Source organism: Patiria miniata, unplaced genomic scaffold (assembly GCF_015706575.1).
Source record: "Patiria miniata isolate m_02_andy unplaced genomic scaffold, ASM1570657v1 HiC_scaffold_18, whole genome shotgun sequence".
Classification (NCBI taxonomy): Eukaryota; Metazoa; Echinodermata; class Asteroidea; order Valvatida; family Asterinidae; genus Patiria; species Patiria miniata.
Window position 1 is genome coordinate 3,364,809 of NW_024037056.1, and position 26,606 is coordinate 3,391,414.

The 26,606-nt window shown below is 42.2% G+C and overlaps 4 protein-coding genes across 4 annotated transcripts; 2 read left to right on the forward strand and 2 right to left on the reverse strand.

Annotated features, from left to right (window-relative positions):
- Positions 1-494: 494 nt before the first annotated feature.
- On the reverse strand, positions 495-8,857 carry LOC119724240 (protein Wnt-11b-2-like). The gene is made up of 6 exons (XM_038195206.1): positions 8,345-8,857; positions 4,729-4,964; positions 3,707-4,008; positions 2,926-3,028; positions 1,338-1,527; positions 495-862 (listed from the first exon to the last, which is right to left on the reverse strand). The coding sequence occupies exons 1-6, from the start codon at positions 8,452-8,454 to the stop codon at positions 688-690; spliced, it is 1,116 nt and encodes a 371-aa protein (XP_038051134.1). The 5' UTR covers positions 8,455-8,857; the 3' UTR covers positions 495-687.
- Positions 8,858-9,721: 864 nt separating this feature from the next.
- LOC119724241 (testis-specific serine/threonine-protein kinase 6-like) lies at positions 9,722-12,267 on the forward strand. Its single transcript, XM_038195207.1, has 2 exons — positions 9,722-10,957; positions 11,518-12,267. Exons 1-2 carry the CDS (start codon positions 9,890-9,892, stop codon positions 11,737-11,739), a joined length of 1,290 nt encoding a protein of 429 aa, XP_038051135.1. The 5' UTR covers positions 9,722-9,889; the 3' UTR covers positions 11,740-12,267.
- Positions 12,268-14,380: 2,113 nt separating this feature from the next.
- LOC119724242 (UV radiation resistance-associated protein-like) lies at positions 14,381-23,713 on the forward strand. The gene is made up of 14 exons (XM_038195208.1): positions 14,381-14,557; positions 14,879-14,993; positions 15,283-15,317; positions 15,821-15,884; positions 16,742-16,839; positions 17,216-17,302; positions 17,718-17,809; positions 17,944-18,049; positions 18,377-18,503; positions 18,676-18,760; positions 18,902-19,050; positions 19,357-19,522; positions 19,691-19,861; positions 20,060-23,713. Exons 1-14 carry the CDS (start codon positions 14,501-14,503, stop codon positions 21,459-21,461), a joined length of 2,754 nt encoding a protein of 917 aa, XP_038051136.1. The 5' UTR covers positions 14,381-14,500; the 3' UTR covers positions 21,462-23,713.
- LOC119724243 (WD repeat domain-containing protein 83-like) lies at positions 23,502-26,233 on the reverse strand. The gene is made up of 4 exons (XM_038195209.1): positions 25,775-26,233; positions 25,110-25,304; positions 24,654-24,877; positions 23,502-24,391 (listed from the first exon to the last, which is right to left on the reverse strand). The coding sequence occupies exons 1-4, from the start codon at positions 26,127-26,129 to the stop codon at positions 24,248-24,250; spliced, it is 918 nt and encodes a 305-aa protein (XP_038051137.1). The 5' UTR covers positions 26,130-26,233; the 3' UTR covers positions 23,502-24,247.
- Positions 26,234-26,606: the final 373 nt, after the last annotated feature.

A 26,606-nucleotide genomic window follows, 5' to 3' on the forward strand; every position in this document is an offset into this window, starting at 1 on the left:
GATTTAAAATCGAGGTCTCTTTTTACTTCTATGACATAGAACTACGAAATAATTTTAGATCACTTTGTACAATGCATCGATGTAGTATTGATGACGAAAAAAAATGAACATTCTTTCATTGAGAACTAGAATAATATGTTTAACGACTAAACAATGGATAAGTAAGGGGATACAGTTTTTCCATCTTCAGTGGCGCACACAGGATTTGGCTGGGGGGGGGGGGCTCACAAAGTTTGTTTCAATTTTTTTTTAGATGTTTGGTTTGTTTTAAAACGTTGCCAAAAAAATTTGGCGGCAGAAAAATGAAAATAAATGGCGGGGGGGGGGGGGGGGGACTGGACTATTTTGACGTTGGTAGGGCCATTTACACCCCTATTATACTACTCGAAACAAGGCCGCATACATATCACCACGGTCAAATCGTGGGACTAGAAACAAAATTGAAACCCCCCCCAAAAAAAAAAAATAAAATAAAAAAATTACAACCTCGGGGGGGGGGGGGGGGAGCTCAAGCCCACCGAGCCCACCGTGCGCCACTGTCCATGTTACTTTCCATAATACTTTGCTTAAAGTTCCTTAACGATTTGGGAAGTCGTTTATTATGGAAACGTGTAAACAAACTGCAAAATCTCAGATTTGAAAGAAATTCTCGAAGAATTTCTATATTTTAGGAACCAGGGGGTCCAACTACAAACAAACGTCCTTCTCCACAATATGGCGGCACTCGTCACACGTGACGTAACAGCACCAGTTGTACTTGCACCGGCACTGCTCCGTGACCTCTGACACGAAGGTTTTGAAGCCTCGTCCGCAGCACATCAAGTCGCAGCCTTCGGGGCGAGGCGAGGTCCTGTTACATGTCCTGCAAGTCAGAACGGAGAAATCAAAATCAGTCTTGTTAAAGCGGTTAAGGGGTCAAGGACGCCCTCTTGTGGCTCCGTGCTTGTATTTTCTCACAATAATCAAGCATGGCTTGTGGCACACAGTCAGAGTATGTCATGAGAAAGATATTTGGCCGTAGGGCAATCGGAGATTGCCCTTTGAAAAAATATAAGTAGAAAAACAAGCAATGGCAGCCATTTTGAAAATTGCTTGTTATTCTACCTAATTTTTTAAAGGTCAAATCTGCGATGGCCCTATAGCCAAATATCTTTCTTAAGACATACTCTGACTGTGTGCCAAATGCCATACTTGTATAAGCAAAGACACAATTCCCCAAATATTTCCCCTATCGGCCCCACTCAAGCCCCCACTATATACAAAATGTACAATTAAACAGTTGGAAAGCAGTTTCAGCTTTTCGGTATCACTTTCTATTAAACTAGAATTATCCCTACCTTCCGCGCGTCCCGTAGGACCCTGCCCTGAAATTCTGCCTGCAATAATCAGGCGAAGGAGTCAGGTAGATCAGGTCGTACTGCGTGTAATCCTTGAGCCGTGGATCCTTTGGCACGAGTTCACGTCTCACCACGGTCCTCCGGAAGGACACCTCGGTGGCCCCGGAGTACTTCCGCTTCAGGGCCATACCTAGCGGCAAGAACGGAAGACTGCGGTTCAAACCCTACCACTTGCATTGCACATTTACAAATGCTTGCTAAAACGACTGAAATGAAATAATCTCCCGCGCTTTTTTTGGCTCTGATGCACAATATTTAACTTGATAGTCTTCCACTTTTTTTGTATTCAGGACTTTATAAACATGTCGTTCAAAGAATGGGCTTTTTTTTAACGAGTTGGCCATAGGCCTATTAAATTTAAGCGAGGTAAAATCTTCAGTTTTGGAGAATGCGAAGAGAAATGAAAGCAATGACATAAAAGTGAATGAAAAATTAATACCAGTCAATGCATCATTTAAAATTTGTGATTAGGCCTAAACATACCCCAATGTTTGAAGCCACATTTTAAAAACAATTGAAAGTGAGGCTAGAATGCGTAAACTAGTCTGGTACCATCCAACTCAACAATTCACAATTTATAAAATACATTCTGGGAACAGAAACAGAATGGCTGCCTCGTGTGGTCCATACGTAATTAACGCTTCTACAAAAATACACCAAACATTTTCAAGCGAGGCCACTCATTTCTATTTTAGAAAATTGAACATCCTGCATGCACAACTTCATCCCGATCACTCAATTTCATGCGAGTTGAAAATATTCTTATTTCGGGATATTTTTTTTCTGCTCAAAAATAAATTCTCCTAAGGAGGTCCGACAGGATGATAAGAGTCGAGTTCAAATCATTTCCAGATTTCGTTCCCTTCCCCTATAGCGCTTTTCAATTTCCTTGGAAAAACAGTTGTCTTTTTTGGTTCTTGTCTGGTGTGTTTCAAAATGTCATATCCTGCCGTCTGCGCGCTAGAGTATAGGGTATTGTTCTACTTGTCTGGTCCGAGAACAAAAACCCGAGACATTGATTGATGGAGCCGGAAACGGGAACAGGTAACGATAGAAATCGTCTGCAGACGAAAGGTCCCAAGATATCTTTAATCTCACCTTCGGATGAATTTCCATCTCCAATGCATTATGCATAATTACTTCATCATGCCGAAACCAGAAGTTCTTGCCCGAGGCGAACTTCCGGCGCAGACACCGAGGTAAATTTTCATGAATATTCATTAACCAGCGTCATGGGTATCACATTACATGACATCCTGACATCTTAATACAATGATCATTATCACGAGCACCAGACAAATCCCCCGTCATGACGACATGCCACGTCATAGTGGATAGAAAGCGTGCGTCTGAGGTGGCCCAGAGTTTGGCATTGAGCTAAATAATGCAGAAACGGTCACGGTGAGCACAGTCTGATGCTTGCTGCCACCAAGCGACCAATAACTACATGGATTCATTCAAAACAGAACAGGATTTGACTATCGTTGAGGGCAGCAGATTCAATGTGTGGTGTGATATAATAACGTACCTATTACTGAAATGTTGGGTAGGGCTTGCCAGCAGGTTTTGAGGTTACATGAGCCTGACACGCCGTGACACTTGCATCTCTTCTTCACAGTCGATTCTACCAACTAATACATCCAGAAGGAAAACAAATTGATTTGGACTTAATGTCGTTTCTGGTATGGTGGCTTGTATTTCATTCACATAACATATTTAGCAATTAACTGGCGGACACATTGTAGCCGCAACAGTGACAAAAATATCTGAGGTAGCAGCAGCATGAGGACCAGGCTGAAGCAGCAGTGGCAACAACAGCAACAACAACAGAAGCAATAATGCAATGACAGCATGAATCGGCATTTGCTTCCTTAGCAGCCTCAACAACTTAACAAGGTACAAAAGTGCATCTTCAACAGGGAAGCGGTACCAATGGCAGCACAGAAGTAGAATGCAGATGATCGGCACGGTAGCAGCAGCAGCAGCAACATTAACAGCAATATTAACAGCAGCACCAGCAGCCGCAACATCACATCAGCAACAGCATCACTAGCAGCAACAGCAACAACAACATTAACAGCATTATCAGCAGCAGCATTATCAGCAGCAGCAGCAGCAGCAACAACAACAACAACAGCAACAACAGCAGCAACAGCAGCAAAAGCATCAGCATCACTAGCAGCAGCAACAGCAGCAGCAACAACAACATTAACAGCATTATCATCATCAGCAGCAGTTAGCAGCTCCAGGAACGGAAACAGCATCTACTGTCAAATGCATCAACTACAATAAAGCACACCTCAACCCACCTTTAAGCCTGCAATATTGTTGTGCAGGTTCATCTTGGACTTGGGGTTGTCCCTGTTGCGAGTGGTTAACAGAGGGCCGTTGGCGAACCGAGTGGTGAATTCAAGCCCATAATCCACATCGTCGCTGCAGCCTCCCCAACGGAATGCCTCCCTGGCCTCGTTAGAGGGCGCTTTGCCGCCGTCTTCCAGCGGCAATCGACCACATCCACATTGGGAGAGCATCCCGGAGCTGCATTCTATGGCCAAGGTTTGTGCCAAGCTGGCCGCTGACAAAGCCTGCACGAAAGCCGCTTCCCTGGTACCTGTGGAAGAAACACCAAAAATAGGTTAGGAAAACATATGATAACAAAGGTTCGCTGCTCTAACGTTAAAGTTACGATTGCAAGGTCAAAAATGACGAGATGCAACATGGTGGGAGTCAGACAAACTTTAGCCATAATGACAACCAGTCTGTAGACGTTGACGACCAGTCAGTAATGCGTCTATCAAATGTTTCCCTCCCCCCCTCCCCGCTGCCCCAGGTCCGATGTCGGGATTTGGTCACATTTTTCACGCCCCACGGTGGGGATTTTAGTAACTCAAAGCACTACACGAGATGCAATCACTAGTGCGCCCCAGGGCGTGGTCGGGGATTGTCACTTAAATTTTGCCCGAGGGGTGGGGATTTTGTCACTTCAGAATCGACAATCCCCAAGTCTTGGGTATGGCAGCCCGGGGGAGGGGTAGGGAAACAATTGATAGGCGCTGTGAGTCAAGCAGATACTATCTCACGTATTAAACAAGACTACAAGAAGATGCTATATGTCATTGCATTTGTGTACTAAAATCAATATATGTAAAAAAAGGTACTTCTTGAAACGATTGCTTCTCTTTTTAAATATCATCATGAGTAGTTTATATTTAAAGTATCAAATGTCTTGGACATTTACAGTGGGAAAAATGACGATTTTCAAAAAACGAAAATCTAAAGCACTCATGAAAATCTAAGACTCGATTCTCGAATCATCCATTTTTTCACCAACCTTTGTCGAGATCAGGAGAAAAGTTTGGTGCCGACTTGATGCTGCTACAGTTCCATCTTCGATCTTGGAATTGATCCTGGCACGTATCAAAGGTCACGGTGGTAGACTCCACCACAGCCGGCATGACGTCGAGGTTTCTCTTGCAGAGTGACTTCTGCGGCGAGACTAGCAGCTGGGAGGATTTGCAGGCCGAAGCGTTGGCCCATACCGTGTGCCGGTTTTCCTTCGTCAGAGCTCTGAAATGAAGGAATCAAAATGTTAGACATCGCACTCGTGTTTCATGACTTCCTGTAATATTCCGACCAAAGTGTTCTGAAATGTATCTTACCATAACATAGTGGTATAAAAGGTAGTTTTTCATACCGTCCGCCATTATGAGTGAGTCAGCATCTCAATCTGAGGTCTTTCTCCGCAACGGACGATCATGAAAGTTCCATCATTAGAGATACTTAGAAGCCAGTTCATAATAATAATAATATTGGCTTCTATAGCGCTCATGTCCGTCACGACGTGACGCTCCTTGGGCTGCAATATTACTTTTGCACGGCTGCCATTACGGCGCTCAAGCATTGAAGGAATTTCTTCCTACCAGGTACCCATTTACTACATCTGGGTGGAGAGAGGCAATCGTAGTAAAGTGCCTTACCCAAGAGCACAAGCACCATTTTCCCGTCAGGATTGAACTAATGTACCACGGCACACGAGTCGAACACCGTAACCGTTGGACCACAGCATAGCTATCAGCCGGGCTGATCAACTTGTAATGTTATGCAACATGACATTGTGATAAGAAGTCACATGATTATTCCAAGGCCAAAAGTCTTTCATCAGTTGGTTTTACAAAGCCACAAACTTCTTTTAATTTTTTTTGTCCGTAACTTGCACCTGTACATACCTGGAGACGATCAGAGCAAATAACGTCGAAATTTTACAACCAACTGGTTCTTTTCATAACCACACTTCTTCCCAAAAGAGATTTTCACATGGTGTCACCGCAAACTTTCATAAGTTTAACTTGTACTTTGCCAATCTTTTTTTCCAAACAAAATTATTTTATGAAGAGAGCATTCCCCCGATGTTAAAGAAGCAACAATCCTTTGTATCGGCACCGGAAATTTTGTCGTCGAAGTAATGCAAGCCTGTTGTTTTCCAACTGTCATTCAAAAATCCGGACTCCTGGGAACTATTCTCCGGTACCTTGCGTTTTATTTACACGACTGAGGCAAGGTCTTGCGGTGTTGGGATCGTGGAGGTTTCCCGTCATCAAGTGAATTGTCTCTCTGAGATGTCGCTCTGGTGGTCGTGAGGTAATTACAGAGAATGTAACGGTATAATTGCCCGTTTGACATTGGGAGTTCCATGTCATATGACATGACATGACATGGCATGACATGACATGACAGTCTTTGCCCTAGGCCCAATTTAAGGGAGCTTCTATAGGCAAACAAAATATTGCTTAGAAAATTTAAATGCAAAGTGAAAGCCCACTGAGAACAATACATAGGTGCAGCTTACTCCATGACATTTGGGTAGGTAATTATTTTGTTGAGAAATTATTTCATTTCGTTGGCAAATTTCTGTGCTACAACAGGTCAGTGAAGCTAGCTTCTGGGTTTGGAAATTCATTTGCAAGATTCAGGGTCGGCGCGACGGTCAGTAAGCAAAAGTGATGTATACAAAACTACAATTTAAAAAGAAATATGCAACATTTAAAAGTTATTTTGTTACTATTTGGCGAAGTAATAATGAAAAGCGCTATTTCCAAAAACACGACATACGCCATTTTGTTCCCTTTTAGAATCCTACTTTTATTGCTCATGCCTGCCTAAAAGCAATTTAGACGGCTCTTATATTCTTAAACACAACTTAAGAATACAATAAAGTTAGAAATGAAGTTTAGAACCAGCTGTTTTTATTCTTCAAAGTTATATTGCAAACTGTTTTCAAATTTATGTCGCGAAACTCTTCGTATCTTACATGAACGGTTTCAGAGGAATTTACATTTTTAAAAGCTTGTTAGCTGTATCAAGTTGTTCTACAGAGAGATAAAACAGTGAAAGTGCAAATCAGAAGTTTACAGCGTCTTCGAGAAGTATTTGTCCTCATTCTTCCTGTGATATGATGAAACACTAAACGTGGCACGTACACGTCCCAATTCCAACCAATACAACTGTACACATCAAGGCAAGAGTGTAACACGAATCGTCGCTATATACCAACAAATGCTTCAGGTATGGCGCTCGTTTCACGTCGATCTCTGATGGACTCTCTCCATCGATTCCAACTCTCTGCTGGATTTTCAACAACCTCATCTGCTTATTGTCACTTCTACAAGGCGGCACCTTTGCTTGGTCCCAATCCTCACCCTCTTACAAACTTCAGAGGAGGATGCCGCCAATTAGTGTCCTCCGCATTAAAATCCCAGCCAAAAAAAAAATGCAAGACATACGATCAGATTTGACTTCTTATAGAGTTTGGTGGCTTAACATGCTCCCTTCAGACTTAACTGTGGTGCCCAAGCTCAGCACCCACGGAGGCAGGGGATGGGGGGGGGGGGGTTTGTACCCCTAATGAGCTCTTGTCTGGAGACACAAGACCCTCTGTGTGGCCTGTCAGCGGGGTTTCAATTGTTGAAGGGTGGCTTTCAATGAGCTCCTTGCTAGGAGGCAGTTTGGGCAGGTGTGGCTGTGCTATCAAGCTGATTACTTCAAACCAGAGGGGGGCCTTTTGTGCTGGTTTTGAGTCAAACCCAACAATGTACTCGGGTTTTGATTTCTGAAGTGTTGTCTCCCGCGGTGTCTAACGGCTCCTGAATGCTGATCTTTTTTTCTTCTCTCTTTTCGATCCCCCAACCCAACTCAGCGTCTGCCTCTTTGAGCATAGCTCTGTAGTAACCTCAAGTAACCCTGGCAATTGCCCGTAAAAGACTCTTTAAATTTGGAAAATAATTTTTGCGACAAGTTCCTAGAAAACACCCTTAATCACTTGTTCCATGTTCACTGGTCCTGGAATTTGTTCACAATTGTTTCATGAACTGTCGTCGTAGATGGACAACTAACAAACCTTCGTTTTACCGAAGTTTGTCTCTGAAAACAATTATGACAACTTTTTGTCGGATTGTCGACAAACAACGAAAATGATATCAGCAAACGAAATCCCTAAAAGGTTGAGATTCCTTCTTTTCGTCAACACCAAATGCTGTTCCTTAAAGTAATGTACTTTGAAATCAGCATTATAAAGCAACTGTTAATACACTTTAATCTATTTATTTCAAACGCGAATCGGTGTTCCGGTCTTTGACAATTCGTTGTTTTTGGGCCACAAAACAATAATCGGGAATATCTAAAAGAAAAAGTAGGCCCCTTAATAAATTGACCGCATCGAATAAAACTGGGCTGTTGACTAAAGAATTTCCTTTAGGCCTACTGGATAATGAAGACTTGAATTAAGAATTAAAAAGGAACAAACTATGAATAGCAATAAAAAATTCACACTTTCAATTGTCCTGAACATAATAAGCTTCGATCTTTTCGACAGTGCTACTGCTGGGTATTTTTGGTTAAGGAAAAGAAATAACCAAAAACAAAATTACTTGTAAAAACTCAGTCCAACTTACATCCACTTGAGCCCGTGAGCGTTCGGAGTGCAGTGGATGAAGGCAACAAGCGCGACGGTCAAAAAGAAGCAAAAGTCCCGTCCAGACATGTCGGTATTCCTCCGTGTCATAGCTCACTTCGCTCGGTACGGTGCTCGCTGTTCGTCTGGAGCTGGCATCAATGACACGCAGTCTGGTAATCAGCCTGCTTTCGACCCGTTGAGGACATCATCTTTGTGGACTAATTAAAGATCCTCCAATTCAGAGAAAAAAAATATCATGCAACTATGCCGAGTTATTTTTCTTGGTCCATGACAACGAGTCACCGATGTTATTTCATGTGACGGCTCTCTAACGCCAATTAGGGAAGTGATGACCTAAGCTTCCCACTTCAAACCGCGGGTAAAAAGGAGGGATGAGCCCCTTAAAGATGGCCCAGAGGGCACAGACACCTAATTTGCGTGACCAGGGGAAAATGGCTCAAGAAGGGATGGCTAATTTGGGTGTCCATTCAGGGGCGGGATTGTGTCTTGGAGTTGTGTGTTTGAGAGGGTTTGTGGGAGTGAGTTGCGGCGGTCGTCAAAGAACGGGACGATGACACAATAGGTACTCTCATCAGATCACTGTCTGCTAAGTCAATCAGGCGTGCACGGTTTGGTAAGCTACCGTGTATTATCCACGGGGGGTTTATTCCTCAGATTAGGTCAACAGCTAACCTGCTAAGCACATAGGTTTGCTGAGCACGACATCCCCTGTCTTGCCACATCAACGTTCATTGACAGCGTTGCTTCACGTTCTGCACAGCTGGTATACTGCTTACAAAATCATTTTTGCTTAGCACAAAGGGATACATAAATATTTTGTACTCAGTATGTTTCCCTAAATATAGTATTCACCAAATTGCTGACGGTTTCAGATTAATGAAGGAAACTTCAAACAACTGTGATCTCATTTATAAAAAATAATACAAATCAGAAAAGAGTGCAGGAAGTTAAAAAAGGAAAACAAATAATTAATGTCTAAACAGGATCTAGGAGAACAAAATCTGCACGGACAAGGTACTTAAAATTATTTGAATGTATCCTCTCTGTCAGAGATAGTGTCATGACTGAAATCATACAAAAATAATGGTTTATGTGCAAGAGAGGAGAGCGATATTTTACATCCACACACAAAGTTCTGAGAGCGTGGCACGTGCGAGCGTGCGTTCCAAAGCATTGTGACGATGTGAGACACATGCGCAGTCGATTGACAACACTTCACAATGACGCGAAAGGAGGGAAGCGATTGGCCGAAAGTATTGACGCGCGTGGTGACGTCATAGCCGGCCTTGGAAACGGTTGATTTTGCAACAAGAACTGGGAATTTCTGCGATATTTTGTTGACAGAATACTATTAACCGTCAGAAAGTACAGCAGCTGTAGAAGAAGTCGGTGTGTAGTTATTGTGTTTTTGCTGAGTGGGAAGATCTTTTAAGGCGTATCCAGAGTCGACATGGATGCATCAACAGGTCACGATAGCACGATATTAACATTCTTGCTCCACTAATCTGGAGTACTTTCTACCATGACTTTGGGAATGTGTGATGCTGTAGATACGAAGGCTCCAGGCACCAAGGAGGCAGATAGGCCCCGTTCGGCTCTGGGCAATGCTTACGAGCGAATCCGGCAGTTCGTCCGGCCGAAGACCAAACCCAGAAATCAGATCGAACCGAAGAAGAAAGAGAAAGAAATGCAGCAGACGCAGGCTCACCCGAGAGTTACCAGGAAAAGCTCCAAAGATGGCGTGAAGTATCAAGGTCTGGCGTACGCCTGCGATAGAAAGCGACAGCTGAGAGATGAACAAGCCAAGTCCGAGTTGGCTTCCAGGAAACACCAGTCTGTGGCTACAGCCAGCCTGGCCAGCACCTCAAGACGGGGTAAGCTGCCGGTGAAACCCAGGAGGCGACGCGCTTACGCAAGAGACGTCGGCTCCGAAGATTCCACTTCGAGTGACGACAGCGATGATGATAGCATGGTGGACAACCGTGACCTGTGGTTCCTGACTGGGAGAGGGATTGAGTTGGAGAAGAAGCTCGGGGAAGGAACCTACGCACAGGTACACGCCGGCCGGCAACTGAAGCCTCCGCGCCCGGTAGCTGTTAAGATCATCTCGCTGGAGAAGACCAACCAACGATTCCGCATCAAGTTCCTACCGCGTGAGACAGAGCTGCTTCGCAAGGTGGAGCATCCTAACATCATCAGGCTGTACACGACCCTCAAGTACGACCACAAGGTATTCTTCGTGATGGAGCTAGCTCAGAGAGGAGATCTGTTGGGCTACGTCCAGAGGCATCGGGTTCTCAGCGTGCCGGTAGCTCGCACAATCTTCTCGCAGATCCTGGCGGCTATCGAATATCTCCACCAGAATGGGATCTACCATCGAGACCTCAAGTGCGAGAACATCCTGTTGGATCCGGGGCACAAGGTCAAACTGACGGATTTTGGTTTCGCCAGGGAGTGGTATGAGCCCAATCAGCTGTGCCGGACCTACTGCGGTAGTGCGGCTTATGCTTCGCCGGAGATTCTGCAAGGTTTACCGTATGAGCCGAGCACGGCCGATGTATGGAGCATGGGCATCGTTCTCTTCGTTATGGTAGGTTGCATCTCATGACATGATGTGTACTCTAATGGCATAATTATTTTGTTGAACAGGTGTATGGGCGCACCTGTTGCCGGAAAAGAAAAAGGATGTTGAAGGGAGCTCAACTGATGAGTTTAAGTAAAGTCTGTCAAGAGCCAATATGGCCGGCCCATCAGGCCAACGTTTATCTCCGGTTTCCTTGGCATGACAAAAAAACCTGAGGATATTTCTATTCCCCTGGATGCCATTAGCTGGGTTACTCTCCAGCTAATGACGGTACCAATTTGTACTCCTGGGTGGAGAGCCTGGGCAATAGGAGTGAAGTGAAGTGGCTTGCCCAAGGACACAACATATGGCCAGCAGCTGGATTCGAACCCATGACACTCTGATCATGAGTCACGAACCTTAACCACTAGGTTAGGGTTCGTGAAAAACCCAATAACGTCTTTGGGAAATTGTTTCTCCTCCACAAATTTAAATGTGAGTTGACTAAACATGGAGTACCAATAATGGTCTCAAATAATCAACAGCCCGCCCTCTGCTGTTTTTTTTTCCCTTCATTTTCTCCACAGGTGCAGGGTAAGATGCCCTTCGACGACACCAACGTGAAGCAGATGGTGTCTGTGGTTCTCCGCTATAACGTCGACTTCCTGCTGAAGCGCCCTCTATGCAGCCCGCTGAAGGCACTGATCAGGTCCGTCCTGAACCGCGACCAGTGGAATCGCGCCACCATCGGCCAGATCAGGAGAAGCGTTTGGCTGGAAGGCTCGACGAAAAACCCTTCAGCTCATTAAAATTTACAAATAAACATAACTCAATAACTTCTTTATCATAGAACACGGGAAAGAACAAAGGGGACTTGAATGTACCCCTAAAAAATCACAAGGAACCAATACCATCGGCCAAGCAATTTGCCCCTCCCGAACAGGCACAGTTTAGACGGGCACTGTATGCACTAGTCAGAAACAATAAGTGAAATTCATTTTAAAAAAAATATAATTTAGAATTTGAAGCCATTTTCACGTCGAGTCAAAAAAAAAATTGGGTTACGAATGTTTTTTTTTTCTTCCAAACTTGCATTTTCCGTATGGTAAAAATGATCTTAAGAAATCTTTTATGTGCAACGATGCGTCCTTATTGTTTTCATTAATTTTTATAAATAAATATTTGTTTTTGTCGATGCTCGCACTATTTAGTGCAAGTGATTTTTTTGGGGGGGCGGGAAAAATGAGAAAAGAAATTACAGTAAAAAAAAATGTAATATTTGTGTTCACTGATTGAATCAGTTTTGTTCAATAAACCTTGCATTTTCAACAAAGTCATAGGAATTATCATCTACATCTAGTCTTTTTTTAATTTAAATGATGAAGAACTGTTAATCGCTAAAATTCTCAATCGAAATTGAAGTTAACTTTTTTCCCTAATAACATGAAATGAACACAAAAATAGACGCACGTGACTGGGAGGCGGAGTCAGCTGATGATAAGCTGTGAAAGTTTAACAGCGCCCTCTCTAAAACGCTGGTACCCAGTTAGCAATCAGTTTGTGGTGAAAGCCGTGTTGATTTTCCTAAAAGGCGGTCCTACTAAAGCGCGTCAACAAGCGTCAACAAGCGTCAACAAGTTTTAGTAGTCGTTAAGTGCGCGTCAACAAATTTTGTATAGGCCTTTGAACAATAAAAACAGCTTTATATTGTAGAAAAAGCAATAATGAACATCTTCTGCATATCAATTACAGTTAAAATTATTTTAAAAAGTGGTTTTCCAGAGCGAAATCTTCAACGGATTTTTTCGATTTAGTATTGGCCGCCATCTTGTTTGAGATCTACGTACTACGCATGCGTAGAGTGTACCATTCACGCATAGGGGTTTCTTTACAGGAAAGTAGGAAAACTACTTTTTTTTTCAATTATAAATTATGCAAAACTTGGTCACGGTACTTGGCTAATTATTTGAAAAATATGCCTACTGACACTGTTCAGAATGTCTGCCAAAAAATCCCAATGCAAAAACCAAACGAGGTATCGCTAAGCGTATCGTATAAAGAAACCCCTATGCATGAATGGTACACTCCACGCATGCGTAGTATGTAGATCTCAAACAAGATGGCGGCCAATACTAAACCGAAAAACCCGTCGTAGATTTTGCGCTGGAAAACCACTTTTTAAGTAATTTTAACTTTAATTGATATGCAGAAGATGTTCATTATTGCCTTTTCTACCATATAAAGCTGTTTTTATTGTTCAAAGGCCTATACAAAATTTGTTGACGCGCACTTAACGACTACTTAAACTTGTTGACGCTTGTTGACGCTTGTTGACGCTTGTTGACGCGCTTTAGTAGGACCCCTAAAAGGCGCGATGGTCACCAGCGGTTTGGAAAGATTATGCATTTGATCATAGTCCGAGTAACTTGGACCCAACTTATCGCCTTTTTAAAAATTTGGACATGGTCTGGCGATAGTAGGGTCCAAGCCCATTCCGAGACCTAGACAACATAGTCACTGACAGTCCCAAAAACCAACATTTTCCAACAAAAAACATCAGATTTCACCTTCAAAACGGCCTCCAAATTACTAGATATGCCACCTGAGGTACAAGTAGACATAGATGATTAAGATGGTTGTACTTAAGTTTACTTACGATCCGGAAAAAAAGTGAAATTTTCCGTTCATTTCGGAGAGCTCCCCTCGCGATCTTGAAAACGTTAAATTTGCGATCGTGTTTAAAGTTTGAACGACGCGATTTCTTCTACATGCCCAGCGTACATTCGATGGTCCCCGTATCCCGTGTGCGATTCCGTTACCGAGCGCGCGCGATGCATCGATTATGATAATGAGTCACGTTTGTAAACACATACATGTGCATTTCGAACTGTAAAAGGGAATCAGGAACCAGCTTGAACTGGTACCCGCTATAAAAGCTGCGCTAGTTCCCGACTCCCTATTATCGTTTGAAATGCACATGTGTTTACAAACGTGATCCAGTCTACTCATTATCATAATCGATGCATCGCGCGCGCTCGGTAACGGAATCGCACTCGGGATACGGGGACCATCGAATGTACGCTGGGCATGTAGAAGAAATCGCGTCGTTCAAACTTTAAACACAATCGCAAATTTAACGTGTTCAAGATCGCGAGGGGAGCTCTCCGAAATGAACGGAAAATTTCACTTTTTTTCCGGATCGTAAGTAAGCTTCAGTACAACCATCTTAATTATCGATGTCTACTTGTACCTCAGGTGGCATATCTAGTAATTTGGAGGCCGTTTTGAAGGTGAAATCTGATGTTTTTTGTTGGAAAATGTTGGTTTTTGGGACTGTCAGTGACTGTGTTGTCTAGGTCTCGGAATGGGCTTGGACCCTACTATCGCCAGACCATGTCCAAATTTTTAAAAAGGCGATAAGTTGGGTCCAAGTTACTCGGACTAATTTGATCAATAATGATCGCCGTGTTTTCCGATGATCGCCAATCAAAAAGCTATCGAAAATGTAACATTTCACTGGTGCTGATGCTACCGTTTCTGCAGCGTTTGTTATAGATTAACTGCTGAAAGATGTCTGCGTCTGATAGCGCTCACAGGATCCAGCATACAGGGCTCGTGACACAACAGGTATGGCGATCGAGAAACTGAACCGTGAATGATTATGCACTGCACCTTTTTCGTGAGAAAATATCTTAGCTGTTTCGCCTTTTGAATAAATAAATAGCAGGGTATTCATAAAATATCGTCATAGGTCTATTATATATTAGATGTTTCAGTTTTTCATAGTTTGGCAATGATTGATGAGGGCTGCGCAGAATAAATAAGATTTTATCTGGATCAGAAAAATGTTGCTACCGCCATGACCGCAGTGTTTTATTGATTGTGAATGTGATCGTGATTGATTGTCGGCACGGTCTGTTTATATTATATTTTATTTTTTATTGGTAGAGGAGATTGCGTCACCTGTCTAGCTTGTCAGCGCGCAATATCGTGCCAACCCGCAGAGAGAAGGAATCGTTGATGGAGACATACTTTACTCTGCATATATGGCCTTCACGTGAAAGTAAGTATTTTGGTGAGGAATGTAGTCCCACTCCCAGTAAATTTGCTAATTTACTTCAAATTGTAAAATTGATGTTGAGTTTTAAACAAGAGCAACATAAACAGAACCATAAAATCCAGCTTCTGATCAGGTCAAGATTCCAACCACCTTATTCAAGGAATATTATTAGATCAACAAAGTCCAACAATGCTTCCTCACTTTTTGAGGGAAAAACCACATTATTAGTGCTTGATCCAGTTAGTTTTGAATTTGATTGGATACATCTTATTTCATTTCGTTTACTCTGCAGCTGTCTACACAAGTGAAAAGATTCACAATTCCCTTGTAAGTATTTTCATTTGATCACTGATACTTTCTGAAGGAGATTCATATTATTTAAAAAAACTTTGCTAACATTTATGGACATTGTCATAATTGTAAACAAAGATACATTGAAGGCAAAGAAGTTATGAGGAAGATGTTAGAAGTCTAGGGACTTATGAAACACTCCCTTTTTATGTCTATGCCCCCCCCCACCTCAAGAAAAAAAATTCCATAGAATTCCTGTTCCACCCAACTACCCCTCCCCAACCTAAGATGTTCCATAAACTCAGTAAAATAAGAGGAAAGATTTCCATATAAGAAGTTCACTAATTTTCTTCTGTATTGACTAACAAGCCCCTAGATAGCAATTTCATGTCATCAAAGTCAATTTGAGCAGTGAGAAAATACAAGCATTTTTTTAGAAAACACTTAAAATTTTTCAGTCCAATCTCATAGGGTTTGTACACAGGGTGTTGAGTGAACTTTGTATATGGAAATCTTTCCGACGTTTTCTTGTTTTTCAGAACCCCACCTGGCGAAGTTTCGATCTTCAGATGTCATGCCCCAACTTGGACACATCTCAGTCCAGTATCCTTTAAATATGCCAGATAGATTTTTAGAATTGTACAATCAAATAGGAAAGAATAACGAATTGAGAAAAAAAAATGTGAAAGTGACAAGATTTTTACTTTTCAAAATCACATGGACACAAAAATTGTGTTGATGAGTTGACATGGTGCCCTACACCTAAAGAGAAGAAATAAAACTGAAAGCTATTGTACATTATACATGTTTCACCCATCCTTGATATATTTTGTCAGTTTCATCTGGGTGTAATAATACATTTCTTGCAATTTGTTCACCGATATGAATTTAAAGGGAATATACATCATTTGCTTTTGCTGTAATTTTCAGAAATGGATGGAATTGGGGGGTTGGAAATATATAGCAAATATAGTTACACTGACTTTTTTGAGGTTTTGGGTTCAAAAATGCTATAAAAACAAAGAAAAACAATCATTTTCCTGTAGTCTGGTTCCCTGACTCCATTTAAGAAGAAACAGAGCAGTTTACATACATTGGGGAATTGTAAGGTCAGGGAACCAGTCTAGCTGGCTTGTACCCGTTCATAGGTGTGTAATCGATTGCAAACAAGTGCGATGGTCAACTGGGGCCAGTATTTGAAAAAAAGCCAGTTTTTTCTAACGCTGGTCGGCCGATCAGCGTTGGAAATTGATACAAAAATACCACTTTTCTTGAAAATGACAGTATACCAGATGCCATGATTTTACAGGATGCTTTACACTGTCATTCACTAACAGTCCAGCAAGGTATTTCAAAATGATTTGGTAGTTTTATTTTTTGATGTTTGCAAATGTTGTATTTTCCCTTTAAGAATGATGTGAAACATCTCAAGCACGTTTCCTTACATCTCTTGTTCTCAGCTATCTTAGTGAGGGTGTGGGGCGGACAGACGTCAGACCACAGCCTGGTTATAGAGTGGTTGGTAGACCTGAGAGGTCTGTGCTATTTAGGATCACAGGTAAGTGATATTGGAGAAACAATGTCCGGTTTTTAGTTATTTAAAACTACAACCTGTACCTGGAATTCATTTTCAACCTGTGAGGTCTAAGTGTCTTGAGGGTAAGTGGCTGCAGATCCATGATTTGTAAACTAGTAACACTTTGTTGAATAGATTGTAGTCCTGATAGGTATTTGCGACTGGTCAGTGATGTTATAGAGCAGTGCCTGGTCTGTCGTTATTCCACTGCGCCAGTGGTGGATTTCAGCGGATTTGGTCCTGAAGCACTATGTGAAGCAGACTAAGTGATTGATTTTGATGGACACTGTTTTCTACGTAGCCAAATTGAGTAGGGAGTTCGGGTTAATAGAAAATATTTGTTTTCTCTTCTTGTTAGATTCACAAAGATGGTGTACGGTACCAGCCTAATTCCATCATCTTTGGCATGTTCCAGGGCTTCTACGGGGCACCAGACAACCTACCGGTAAGTAGTAAATAAAAAGACAAAAAACAGGCAATTTATGACTTCTGCATTGACATTCAAGCTGTAAAAACAACCTGTTCCGACAGTGCCTGTTTTGCCCCAACTAGGCAAAATGGTCCCAAGTTAAGTTTGGACTGTCTCAAGTAAAGTGTTCCACGTGGAACACAAATTGGGAAGGGGACCCAACTTGGGAAGGTCCCAACTTGGGAAGGTCCCAACTTGGGAAGGTCCTTACTTGGGAATGTCCCAACTTGGGAAGGTCCCAACTTGGGAAGGTCCCAACTTGGGAAGGTCCCAACTTAAGTCGGGACCACAGTCTAGTTCGGGTATAACATATATAGTTGGACAGTGATACATGTGCTCCACCTTTCTCTACACTCATACTTGTTATGTTATATTCCTTTCTTTTTTTCAGGACTCAAAACAGATCAGAAGTGAATTCCAAGTTGCCATCGAGGTTGAACAGAGTGCTGCTATGCTGTCGTATAAAATATTTTCCTTAGGAAGGTAAGTTTGAAACTAAATGTTTTTTCTACAAATTAATTTTTTTTTTTTGGTGGGGGGGGGGACCTGTGTTCAGTGAAGTGTTTTCAACCAATGATAACTTTTTTTTAAGTGAATGCTATTCTTTTTTTTCCTAGGTTACACACGACCCAGCGTGCAATAAGACAAACGGAGGCATCTGTTTCTAAAGTCCGAAGCTCTATCGTGGAGAAACTTACCCTAGTCAAGGACAAGACCATTCTGGTGAGGCAAATGTTCAAATTGTACAGTGAAAGTAACTCAAGAAGTTTTCAAATTAAAGGGTGGAGTGATTCGATTATTTTTGTGAATGAAATTCAAGAATCTCTTGAAAATTTCATATTGCTTAGGAAAGGAATCAATCACATGTGTAGAGTTTTAATTCATATCACAGTAATAAATAAAATTCGGTTTTAGAAAAACATAAAATTTAGAAATCTGGCACAACTCCTGTATTTTATCACAATCATTGTGTAGCAACAGGAATAACTTTTTTTCCAAAAAAGCCAGAATTAAATTGTTTAAACAGAGTTGTTCACATTTTATTTGCAGCGTTCTGAGAGGGAAGCGTTATTGCTCCGTCTGGGCGTTCTGAAATACGAACAGGAGCAGCAGGAGCAACTATTGGCCGCAGATTGCAAGAAATGCACCAAAAGTAGAGAGAGCATCGACGAAAAAGGTGGGTACGTTTTACTGAAAATCTACCCGCAGAAGATATGAGGTTAACTGCCTTTTGGATCTGCAAGACAAGTACTCAAATAGTTTCCTCAAAACAGGCTGTTGGGAAGGTTATCTGAAATACGTCAGAGTAAGGATGATTACTCATGTTGAGTTGACTACTTTCCTTGCAGTCCAAGACCTCCGGTTAAGACGAGAGAGACTACGGAGCGGGATAGATGAGCTCAAAGAGCAAAATCAAGACTATCAGGAGAAGAAGTAAGTTGGAAAATAATAGAAAGAATCATGTCAAAAGTTTTTTTTAGACTCCATTTAAAAAACAGCCTTGATGCAACCACATTGTCTCTGACAGGGAAGTATGAGAAATGAGCCGACTGTATATATGTTTACTTTTTTTAGGGAACAGCTCCAGAAGCTAGCAGCCAAGTACACGGCTCGCAAGACGACACTGCTCGGGGAACTGTCCGATATATACCCAGTAGTGGAGCAGGCAAACCACGAGTACACAATCCTTGGCATCAAGCTTCCAAATGCCGAGCGCTACTCCGGTAAGATAATGGAGTCTTTAACCCATCAACCCATTGATGTACCCATTTGTACCCAGTGATCACATTCACATATGAAGGCCTGCACCCGTTTGTACCCATTCTTAAACTGTGTGCGCCTATCTGCAGGCACTGATGACATGGTGTTTTTGACTGGGCGTGGACACACCTGCCACCTGATGTTGATGATGGGAGACATAGGAAACCCATCAATCCATTGATGTACCCGTTTGTACCTAGTAATCACATTCATATATAAAGGTCTGCACCCATTTATACCCATTTGTCACTGTGTGCACCCATTCGCAGGCACTGATGACATGGTGGTCTCGACCGGGCTTGGACACACCTGCCACCTGATACTGATGATGTCACAGATCCTCAAGTTGCCCCTACGCTATCCCATGGTCCACTACGGCTCACGATCGCTCGTCAGGGACCACATTACAGAGTCACTAGCCGAGAAGGACAGAGAGTGAGTTTGGAATTTTGTTTCAGTTTGCTTTCTCGTCACTATGGCTTGCATTGCTGTACATCCAAACAGCAGAAAATCATCTATGTGGTATTCAGTATTTAAGTTGAGTAAGTTGAACACCCATTCATTGCATTTCCAAATCTCGCACCAATTTTCTCCAATTCACAGTTTCCCACTGTACAGTCGGGGCAAAGAACGCTTCCAATTCAACTACGCCCTGTACCTCCTGAACCGCAACATAGCCCAGCTCCGGTTCGCCATGGGGCTACAGACCACGGACCTCCGGGCGACCCTGCCCAACCTCAAGACACTGTTGGAACTCAAGTGGGGAATTAAAAAGTGAGTGTGGATACGTTTAGAGGTGTTAATTGTCCAAGGAGTTGTAAAAAAAATGATAGAAAATAGTTCTTAATATAAATAGAATGGCTAAATATGACAGTAAAAAATTACTGCCAATTTCATATTGCAAGAACTGAAATTGAAATTTTGTTTGGTATCAATCATTTTTCTTTTTTAACTTATATTTTTTCCCACCAGCAACACTGTCAGCACTATATACCAGGCTCCGAGAAGTCTCCAACAGCCTGACCAATCGGTGGCCTCCTATCAACAGCAGCAACAACAGCTACATCAAAGGCCGTCACTGATTCGCAGTACCACATCTCCACCGGGCGTGGCTCCATACCCAGTACAACCACCGCCAGTCTACAGCCAGGTTGACTTGCCACACCCGCCCCAGGTAGACGCCCGTCCCCCTCCTCCCTATCAATCCGTGGAGGTCACCGAGACCCCACCTCTGAGCCCCTACGTGGAGCAGAACAGTCCATTTGAGGATCTCACCCCAGAGACCGAGTCGCCCATGCCTGTCCCCACGGCACCCATTGCAATCCCGAGCGTCGACATCGCTGCCAAAGCCATCGAGGCCAGGCAAACAATGGCTGATCAACCTGACAGTGAAGAAAGGATTGGACAAACAACTGCTGTGATTGAAACACAAGTTGCAAGCCTTTCCTTGGAAGACACTCTAAGTGATCCAAGGAGCACGGAAACTCTTCGGCCTAGCATGGAGTATCGGGACAGGGACAGCACCTGGCCGTCTGATTTCGTCGTGGTGAACAGTGATTGCGAGACTCTCCAAACTGAACCAGTTGCTGTCCAGCAAATTGAAAGTGACGATCAGCAATGCAGCTTGTCATCAGAAGTCAGGAAAGAGGAACCTAACTCTCAACAGAATCCACTGCAGGAGAGGCCTCTCAGGACTTTGGTACCAGACTTGGAACCTCAGCAGGTCCAGGAATCTTTAAACTTGCCAGAGTTTGCGCCATCAGGCCAGCTTGATAAATCTGAACAGCCTGAGCCAGCAGCATCAGAAGCAGAAGCAGAGCCGGTCGCCAGATCATCAGCAACCAACGACAGACAAGCTTCTGCGGCAAACACCAACAACCATCACAACTCCAGATCAGAACCCAAACAAATCTCACTTCTTCCCGATACCACGTCAGAACCGACCCAGTCTCACTCATCGACAGCCAAAGAGACCTCTGCGCAAAGTCCGCTACAGCTTGCCACCCCCCAAGAATCGCAACCCTCTGTTGCCGCATCTCATTCCGCTTATCACCATAGCAACACATCAGTACCAAATCTGGACAAAGTAGAGCCCGTTGGGGCACCAAAGCCAAACCTTATACAATCAGCAGACAAAAGTTTGTTCAGCGATGATGTCTCGTTACCGAGGCGATCCGACGCAGTCGGCATTCCACCCAGGGAAAGCAACGACACGACTGTTTCCATGGACACCGATGCGGGGTACCAGTTCCACGATCTTGGTAGCCGGGCCGAGGCCCTCTCGCGACAAGACAGCTTTTCTAGTTTCAAGAAAGTCTCCACCAGTCCCAATAAGGGACGCAAGTCAGGAAAGCGACAAATGATGGAGTCGTGATAGATGATTGACTCAGTTCGAAAAAAGGATTTTAGAGGGACTGTGGAAACCTTTCATTTTTATAACTGATCAAAACAAAAACACTCTTTCCACGGGAATAAATCCTGTGAATCCAAAGTGAGGATCAGGTGTTGTCATGAATAGTAAAATATTGTACCTTGGCCCTGAATTCAGTATCACATTCCTGATTTCTTCAGCTAAACAAAAACCTGCTAGTAAAAACTATACAAAAAAGTGTAATCATTAGAAAGCTATTTTGCTGTTTTATTCGAAAATAAGTGACAGCTATTAAGGTTTATTTTAACCAATGATAATTTTTATCATACACAGTGGCGTAAATCTGTGCCATTGAGCAAAAATTGCCCAGTCATGGAAATTCGCAAGTGGGGCACCACGCGACACTAGGGGGCGCCGTTTATGATACAAATGTACATCTTTTGCTAATTGGTGCGCTTAAAATACATCAAGGCGGTGCATTTAAAGATTTTGTGGTTTTCTCCATTTTTCAGTGCTATTTGATACATTAGGGTTTTTGGAAAGTTAACCTTAAAATCTGCATTTTTTGTTTCTCATCGCAAATTCGGGGGAGGGGGCAGGGATGATCGAATCGCCCATCCCCCCGTCAAAAGTTTGGAGGGATAAATCCTTGCCACCCCCCCCCCTCCCCGGGATTTACGCCCATGATTATATCAATAGATTTGATTATACTGACATTTGCATATTTTAACAGATAAAAATAATCAATTTTCCCTTCATATTATGAAAGCATAGTGTACAGTTCCCACATATCTCTTAAATTAATATGGTTTCAGATGATGAAGTCATGATATTCTATTTCTAACCACCACGAATTGAATTTCACTTTGAAAAAGCAAAAATCTTATATTTGCATTTTATGCGCACTTTATGTGCACTACATGTACACACATGTACTAGAATTAGTTGAATTGCAGCATAGCAAAGTGCAATTTGTAAACTCCAAATTGGAATGTTTTGTTGTAATTTTACGTTACATTATATCCTTTTATTGATATCTGAATGTGTGCATACATACGGGATGCCTTTTATTTCTCTCGGACATGAACTGTAGGCATTACTTTTTTGTAACTGGGCCAACTGTCAAGTTATCCGGTGTGCTTGCCCGTTACTTGAACCTAGACAATTTGCAACAAAAATTCGCAAAATTGCTGCGTGTTGAACGTCTATGTTTAAAAGGCATTACGCACTTTAAAAGGTGGTCAAATATTCCAATAGTTTCTTTAATAAGAATTGTTTGGAAGCATTTGGGCTAATTTATACTTTATTGATGATCTCTTTCTGGAAAAGACAGCCTTCCATAATTTTGCATATTTTTGCATAATGTTACAGTTGTCCAACCCCTACCGCTGTTTTATGTGTAACTAACCAAAAAACCTAATTTCATAATTCGAACCAATTGGACCTCTTGAATCATAACTATACTGTCGGAAAATATAAGATTTGTATATATTTACACTTTTTGTCTGTCGTTATCACCTGTTCTTGAACAGTCGTAATGACTAATCATGAATTAAGACAATTAACCGTTTACAGTTAATTTTTCCACGCTTTTGAACTGTCATAAATCTCATGAAATACTGTTCGTAACATATGTCCACCCTATGAAAATCCTGTATGTTGTAGGTGTGCTTGTAGCATTTTTAAATACTGATGCGCGATGAACAAGTTCTGCTGGTTCTTAAGTCGAGAATAATTTTGTAGTATACTACTTTATGAATGGAAAACAATCATGTTTATAGACAATGTTTGTTGCTTAATTAGCACAGGAATAACCAAGGACATTTCCAAGCATTTTCATGTTTAAATCGGACTTTGGACGTTTCTAATTGTGCAGCTTTTTTCCTCAAGATGCACTTAAAGAGGTCAGGTTTTCTGAAACCTCTTTTGGGTAACTACATGTATAAGGTGAAATCTTTCTGCAAAATTCCGCTGCTTTTCATGATGTAAAAACTTGATGATTCTAGAAACAAATTTTGTGAGGACTTCATGTTATTCTTCATGTCTCATGATCACGTTTTATTTTCCAATGTGTAAGACAACTAAAATTGCAAGTTTTGTACATTTGTATAACAGACATCTTGAACCGGAACATTTTACAAATTGTAAAATCTTGGTGTAGTTCAGCTCGTGGAATGTAGCACATATGTGAAATACACATCGAAAAATCTAATTTTATTTTAGACCCGAAAATAAAAAATCTGATGAATAATATATTACCAAGTTTCAAAATTGGTGTGAATTTATTTCAAGTGTTTATGATAATCTGTTGCATCAAGTGCTAATCAAATCTGAGAAAAAAATGGTTATGGTAATATGTACTGCTGAAGGACACAAGCATGAAGATCCTTAGATTGCCCCTTTATAAATAAATGTGCTATAGCAATCTCAACTTCTCAGCTACTTCAACTTTATCGAGGTTGTGTCCAAAAACCCAATGGTTAAATCAATGTCGTAGCCACAAAGGCCACATGAAAAGGAGGCTTTAATGCCAAGTCCACAATCTGAACCCAATATCACCCTCCAGTGCATGTGCTCTGGCTTTATGCATCCTTGCCGTCAACACACATTCTGATCTCTCCATCTTGTTGTTTTCCTTGACTGCAAAGATTCTTGTGCTTGAACCCATGCTTTGTAGGATCAGAATCCTCATCCAACCATCTTGTACTGCTTCAATCTTTAAACCTCTTGCTCTTTCTCCCCTCAGTGGATGAGTTCTGCTTTCTCCTGCTACTTTATGCATTCTAGTTTCATCCATCCTCCTCGTATGCATGGCTTCTCCATAATTTTACCATCCCTTCTGATGCGGACAGCAAGCAAACCTCTTTAGGGTGGAAGGATAGAGAATGCACCGTGTCCTTGCCAGCCTTCTCAATAGTTGTCACCATTGAACCCTAGAATTCAAGGAAGATTAAGATCGGAATAGGATGGGATTAAAGTTATTCACAAAATCTATATGTATAATAGAAGTCATAGAGTACGTATCAAAGAAGCCATCCAAATTAGATTTCCTACAAAAAGACTGAGCAGCACTGCGAACGGTACACAGACATCTATTTCTTTACAACAACCTGAAAGTTAAATTGTTTTTGTGGATGTTCAGTTCTGGGATGCGGTTGCCATAGCAACTCCCTGACAACATCAGTAATGCCTCACCTCCACCAAATCCCAGAAGTATATCGTCCCGTCCTCCGACCCACTGACCACGTGGCTGTCGTCATTGTTCATACAGCTGGCCACTCTGTACTGACCGTTGTGGTGACCGGCGTATTCGCCAAGGAGCTCCCCGCTGTCTTTGTCCAGTAGACGGATCCTGTTGTCCAGGGACGATACCAGCGTGCACTGGCCGTCTTTGGTGAAGTTAATGCAGGTTGCTGGATCTGTCAAGGAACGCAGGAATGATTCAAGCTTTATTAAAAATTGGGAGTCAGTGGATGTTGGTATGTGCTGTTCCAGTTATCAGTCTCCCTCCCGCTGGAAATCATTGATATTGTGTCGTTGTTATCAAAGAGGAATCACGCCCCTCAATCCTCCAAAATCCTTTAAACTTTTCTCCGCAAACGTTGGTCAGAAAAAAAGGTAAAACATGACGGATAAAAATCAGCTACTCACGCCCGATACAATCAGTGTGCAGTCTTCCATTACGCAGGTCATACCTCCGGACATAACCATCAACAGATGCAGTGAGAATCTCAAAGTCAGACACGGCGATAGATGACACAGCATCTTTGGCTTCATCCAAGATCTGAATAGGGTCAAACTTCTTAGACCGACAATCCCAAATTCTGACTGTCGCGTCAATTGATCCTGTTTCAGAGGGTGAAAAATTCAAGAAAACATTTGTATAAAATACAATAAATAACTGTTTCTATTTTAAATTTGAATTCAAATAACAAAATTAGGAAAAAATGTTGCAATCTGATGTCACTTCAGTGGTTGTGTACAAAATACTAGTACAAAGTCTATGGTGAGTCAAGAAAGTTTGTAAGTATTTCCTAACAAAATTGGAAATGTTTCTAAGTCCAAGATTCATCATGTTCATCATGTCTTATAAATATCATCATTTTTGCAATGACTGACCTTGCTTTATTAAAGTTTATAATTGAGATGATAGGCCTAGATTTGATTGAAGGAAAAAGTAGCGTCAGGTTGCAAATTTTTTTCCCAAAATAACATCATAATAATATTGGGTTGTTTGTTTATATTTAAAATTAAGACTTTTAATCAAACCAAAACAAAATGTTTTCTTCAAGTTAACCCCCCCCCCTTTTTTTTACCGGACAAAACCACAGACGAGTCTTCGTTGAAACAAACACAGTCCACTTTCCCCGCATGCCCCCTGAACCTCCTCAGCGTTTGCCCCGTGGCAACATCCCACAACATGACCGCCTTGTCAGCACCGCAAGACACTAGCTGGGAGTTGTCCAAAGACGCCCGGGCGTCCAGCACATCGTACCCGTGCGCCGTGTAGGTCTTCAGCAGCAAGTTGCGGTGTGGGTTCCACAATTTCAGCGACTTGTCACTGCCACATGTCAGGCAATAGTTCCCGTCTCCATTGAAAGAGACCGATCTTACTGCGCCCTGTTTACACTCCAAGGTCTTGTGGAGCTTGAGGGGCAGCTTTTCCCCCATTTTGACGCCAATATTCCTTCACAAAACATGAAAAACAAGAGACGTTTCGATTCACTGCACTGCTGCCAGAACTCACTTTTGTTACTTTTTTGAGTGCTCAAACTAGACTGTGCGTTTTGTTAGTCACCAGCCTGACGCATTTGAACACGAGCAGTGCGAGAGCTTTTAATTTGGGAACTAGACCTGTGTACCCGACGACTATTTGACTTTCAGCATGTGAACAGTAAACTGCCGTAGAGTAATAACTTCGAGGGAACTACGGGGGAGGGGCGGTAAAGGGGGATCGGGGGGGGGGGGACTTGTCGAAGGTTAAGATGTAAAAAACATCAAATTGAGTTAAATGTATCAAAGAATGTGTAATTGTAATGCCCCACAATTTTCCCACTCAGTAATTGTAGTAATTGTCCCATCAGTCCCTGATGTAGGCATAATTAAATGATACCGATTGATTTTTTTGAGGGGTTAAGGTTCTATCTT

Excerpts from the sequence above, each read along its gene's own strand:
- LOC119724241 (XM_038195207.1), top strand. The coding sequence starts at position 9,890 with ATGACTTTGGGAATGTGTGATGCTGTAGATACGAAGGCTCCAGGCACC. Across the intron at positions 10,958-11,517 it reads GCATCGTTCTCTTCGTTATG|GTGCAGGGTAAGATGCCCTT; the intron begins GTAGGTTGCATC and ends TTTTCTCCACAG.
- LOC119724243 (XM_038195209.1), bottom strand. The coding sequence starts at position 26,129 with ATGGGGGAAAAGCTGCCCCTCAAGCTCCACAAGACCTTGGAGTGTAAA. Across the intron at positions 24,878-25,109 it reads GCACACTGATTGTATCGGGC|ATCCAGCAACCTGCATTAAC; the intron begins GTGAGTAGCTGA and ends GTTCCTTGACAG. Across the intron at positions 24,392-24,653 it reads ACTTCTGGGATTTGGTGGAG|GGTTCAATGGTGACAACTAT; the intron begins GTGAGGCATTAC and ends CTTGAATTCTAG.
- LOC119724240 (XM_038195206.1), bottom strand. The coding sequence starts at position 8,454 with ATGACACGGAGGAATACCGACATGTCTGGACGGGACTTTTGCTTCTTT. Across the intron at positions 3,029-3,706 it reads ACAATATTGCAGGCTTAAAG|TTGGTAGAATCGACTGTGAA; the intron begins GTGGGTTGAGGT and ends TGGATGTATTAG. Across the intron at positions 1,528-2,925 it reads ACCCAACATTTCAGTAATAG|GTATGGCCCTGAAGCGGAAG; the intron begins GTACGTTATTAT and ends TCTTGCCGCTAG.
- LOC119724242 (XM_038195208.1), top strand. The coding sequence starts at position 14,501 with ATGTCTGCGTCTGATAGCGCTCACAGGATCCAGCATACAGGGCTCGTG. Across the intron at positions 17,303-17,717 it reads GGGCACCAGACAACCTACCG|GACTCAAAACAGATCAGAAG; the intron begins GTAAGTAGTAAA and ends TCTTTTTTTCAG. Across the intron at positions 19,051-19,356 it reads AAATGCCGAGCGCTACTCCG|GCACTGATGACATGGTGGTC; the intron begins GTAAGATAATGG and ends ACCCATTCGCAG.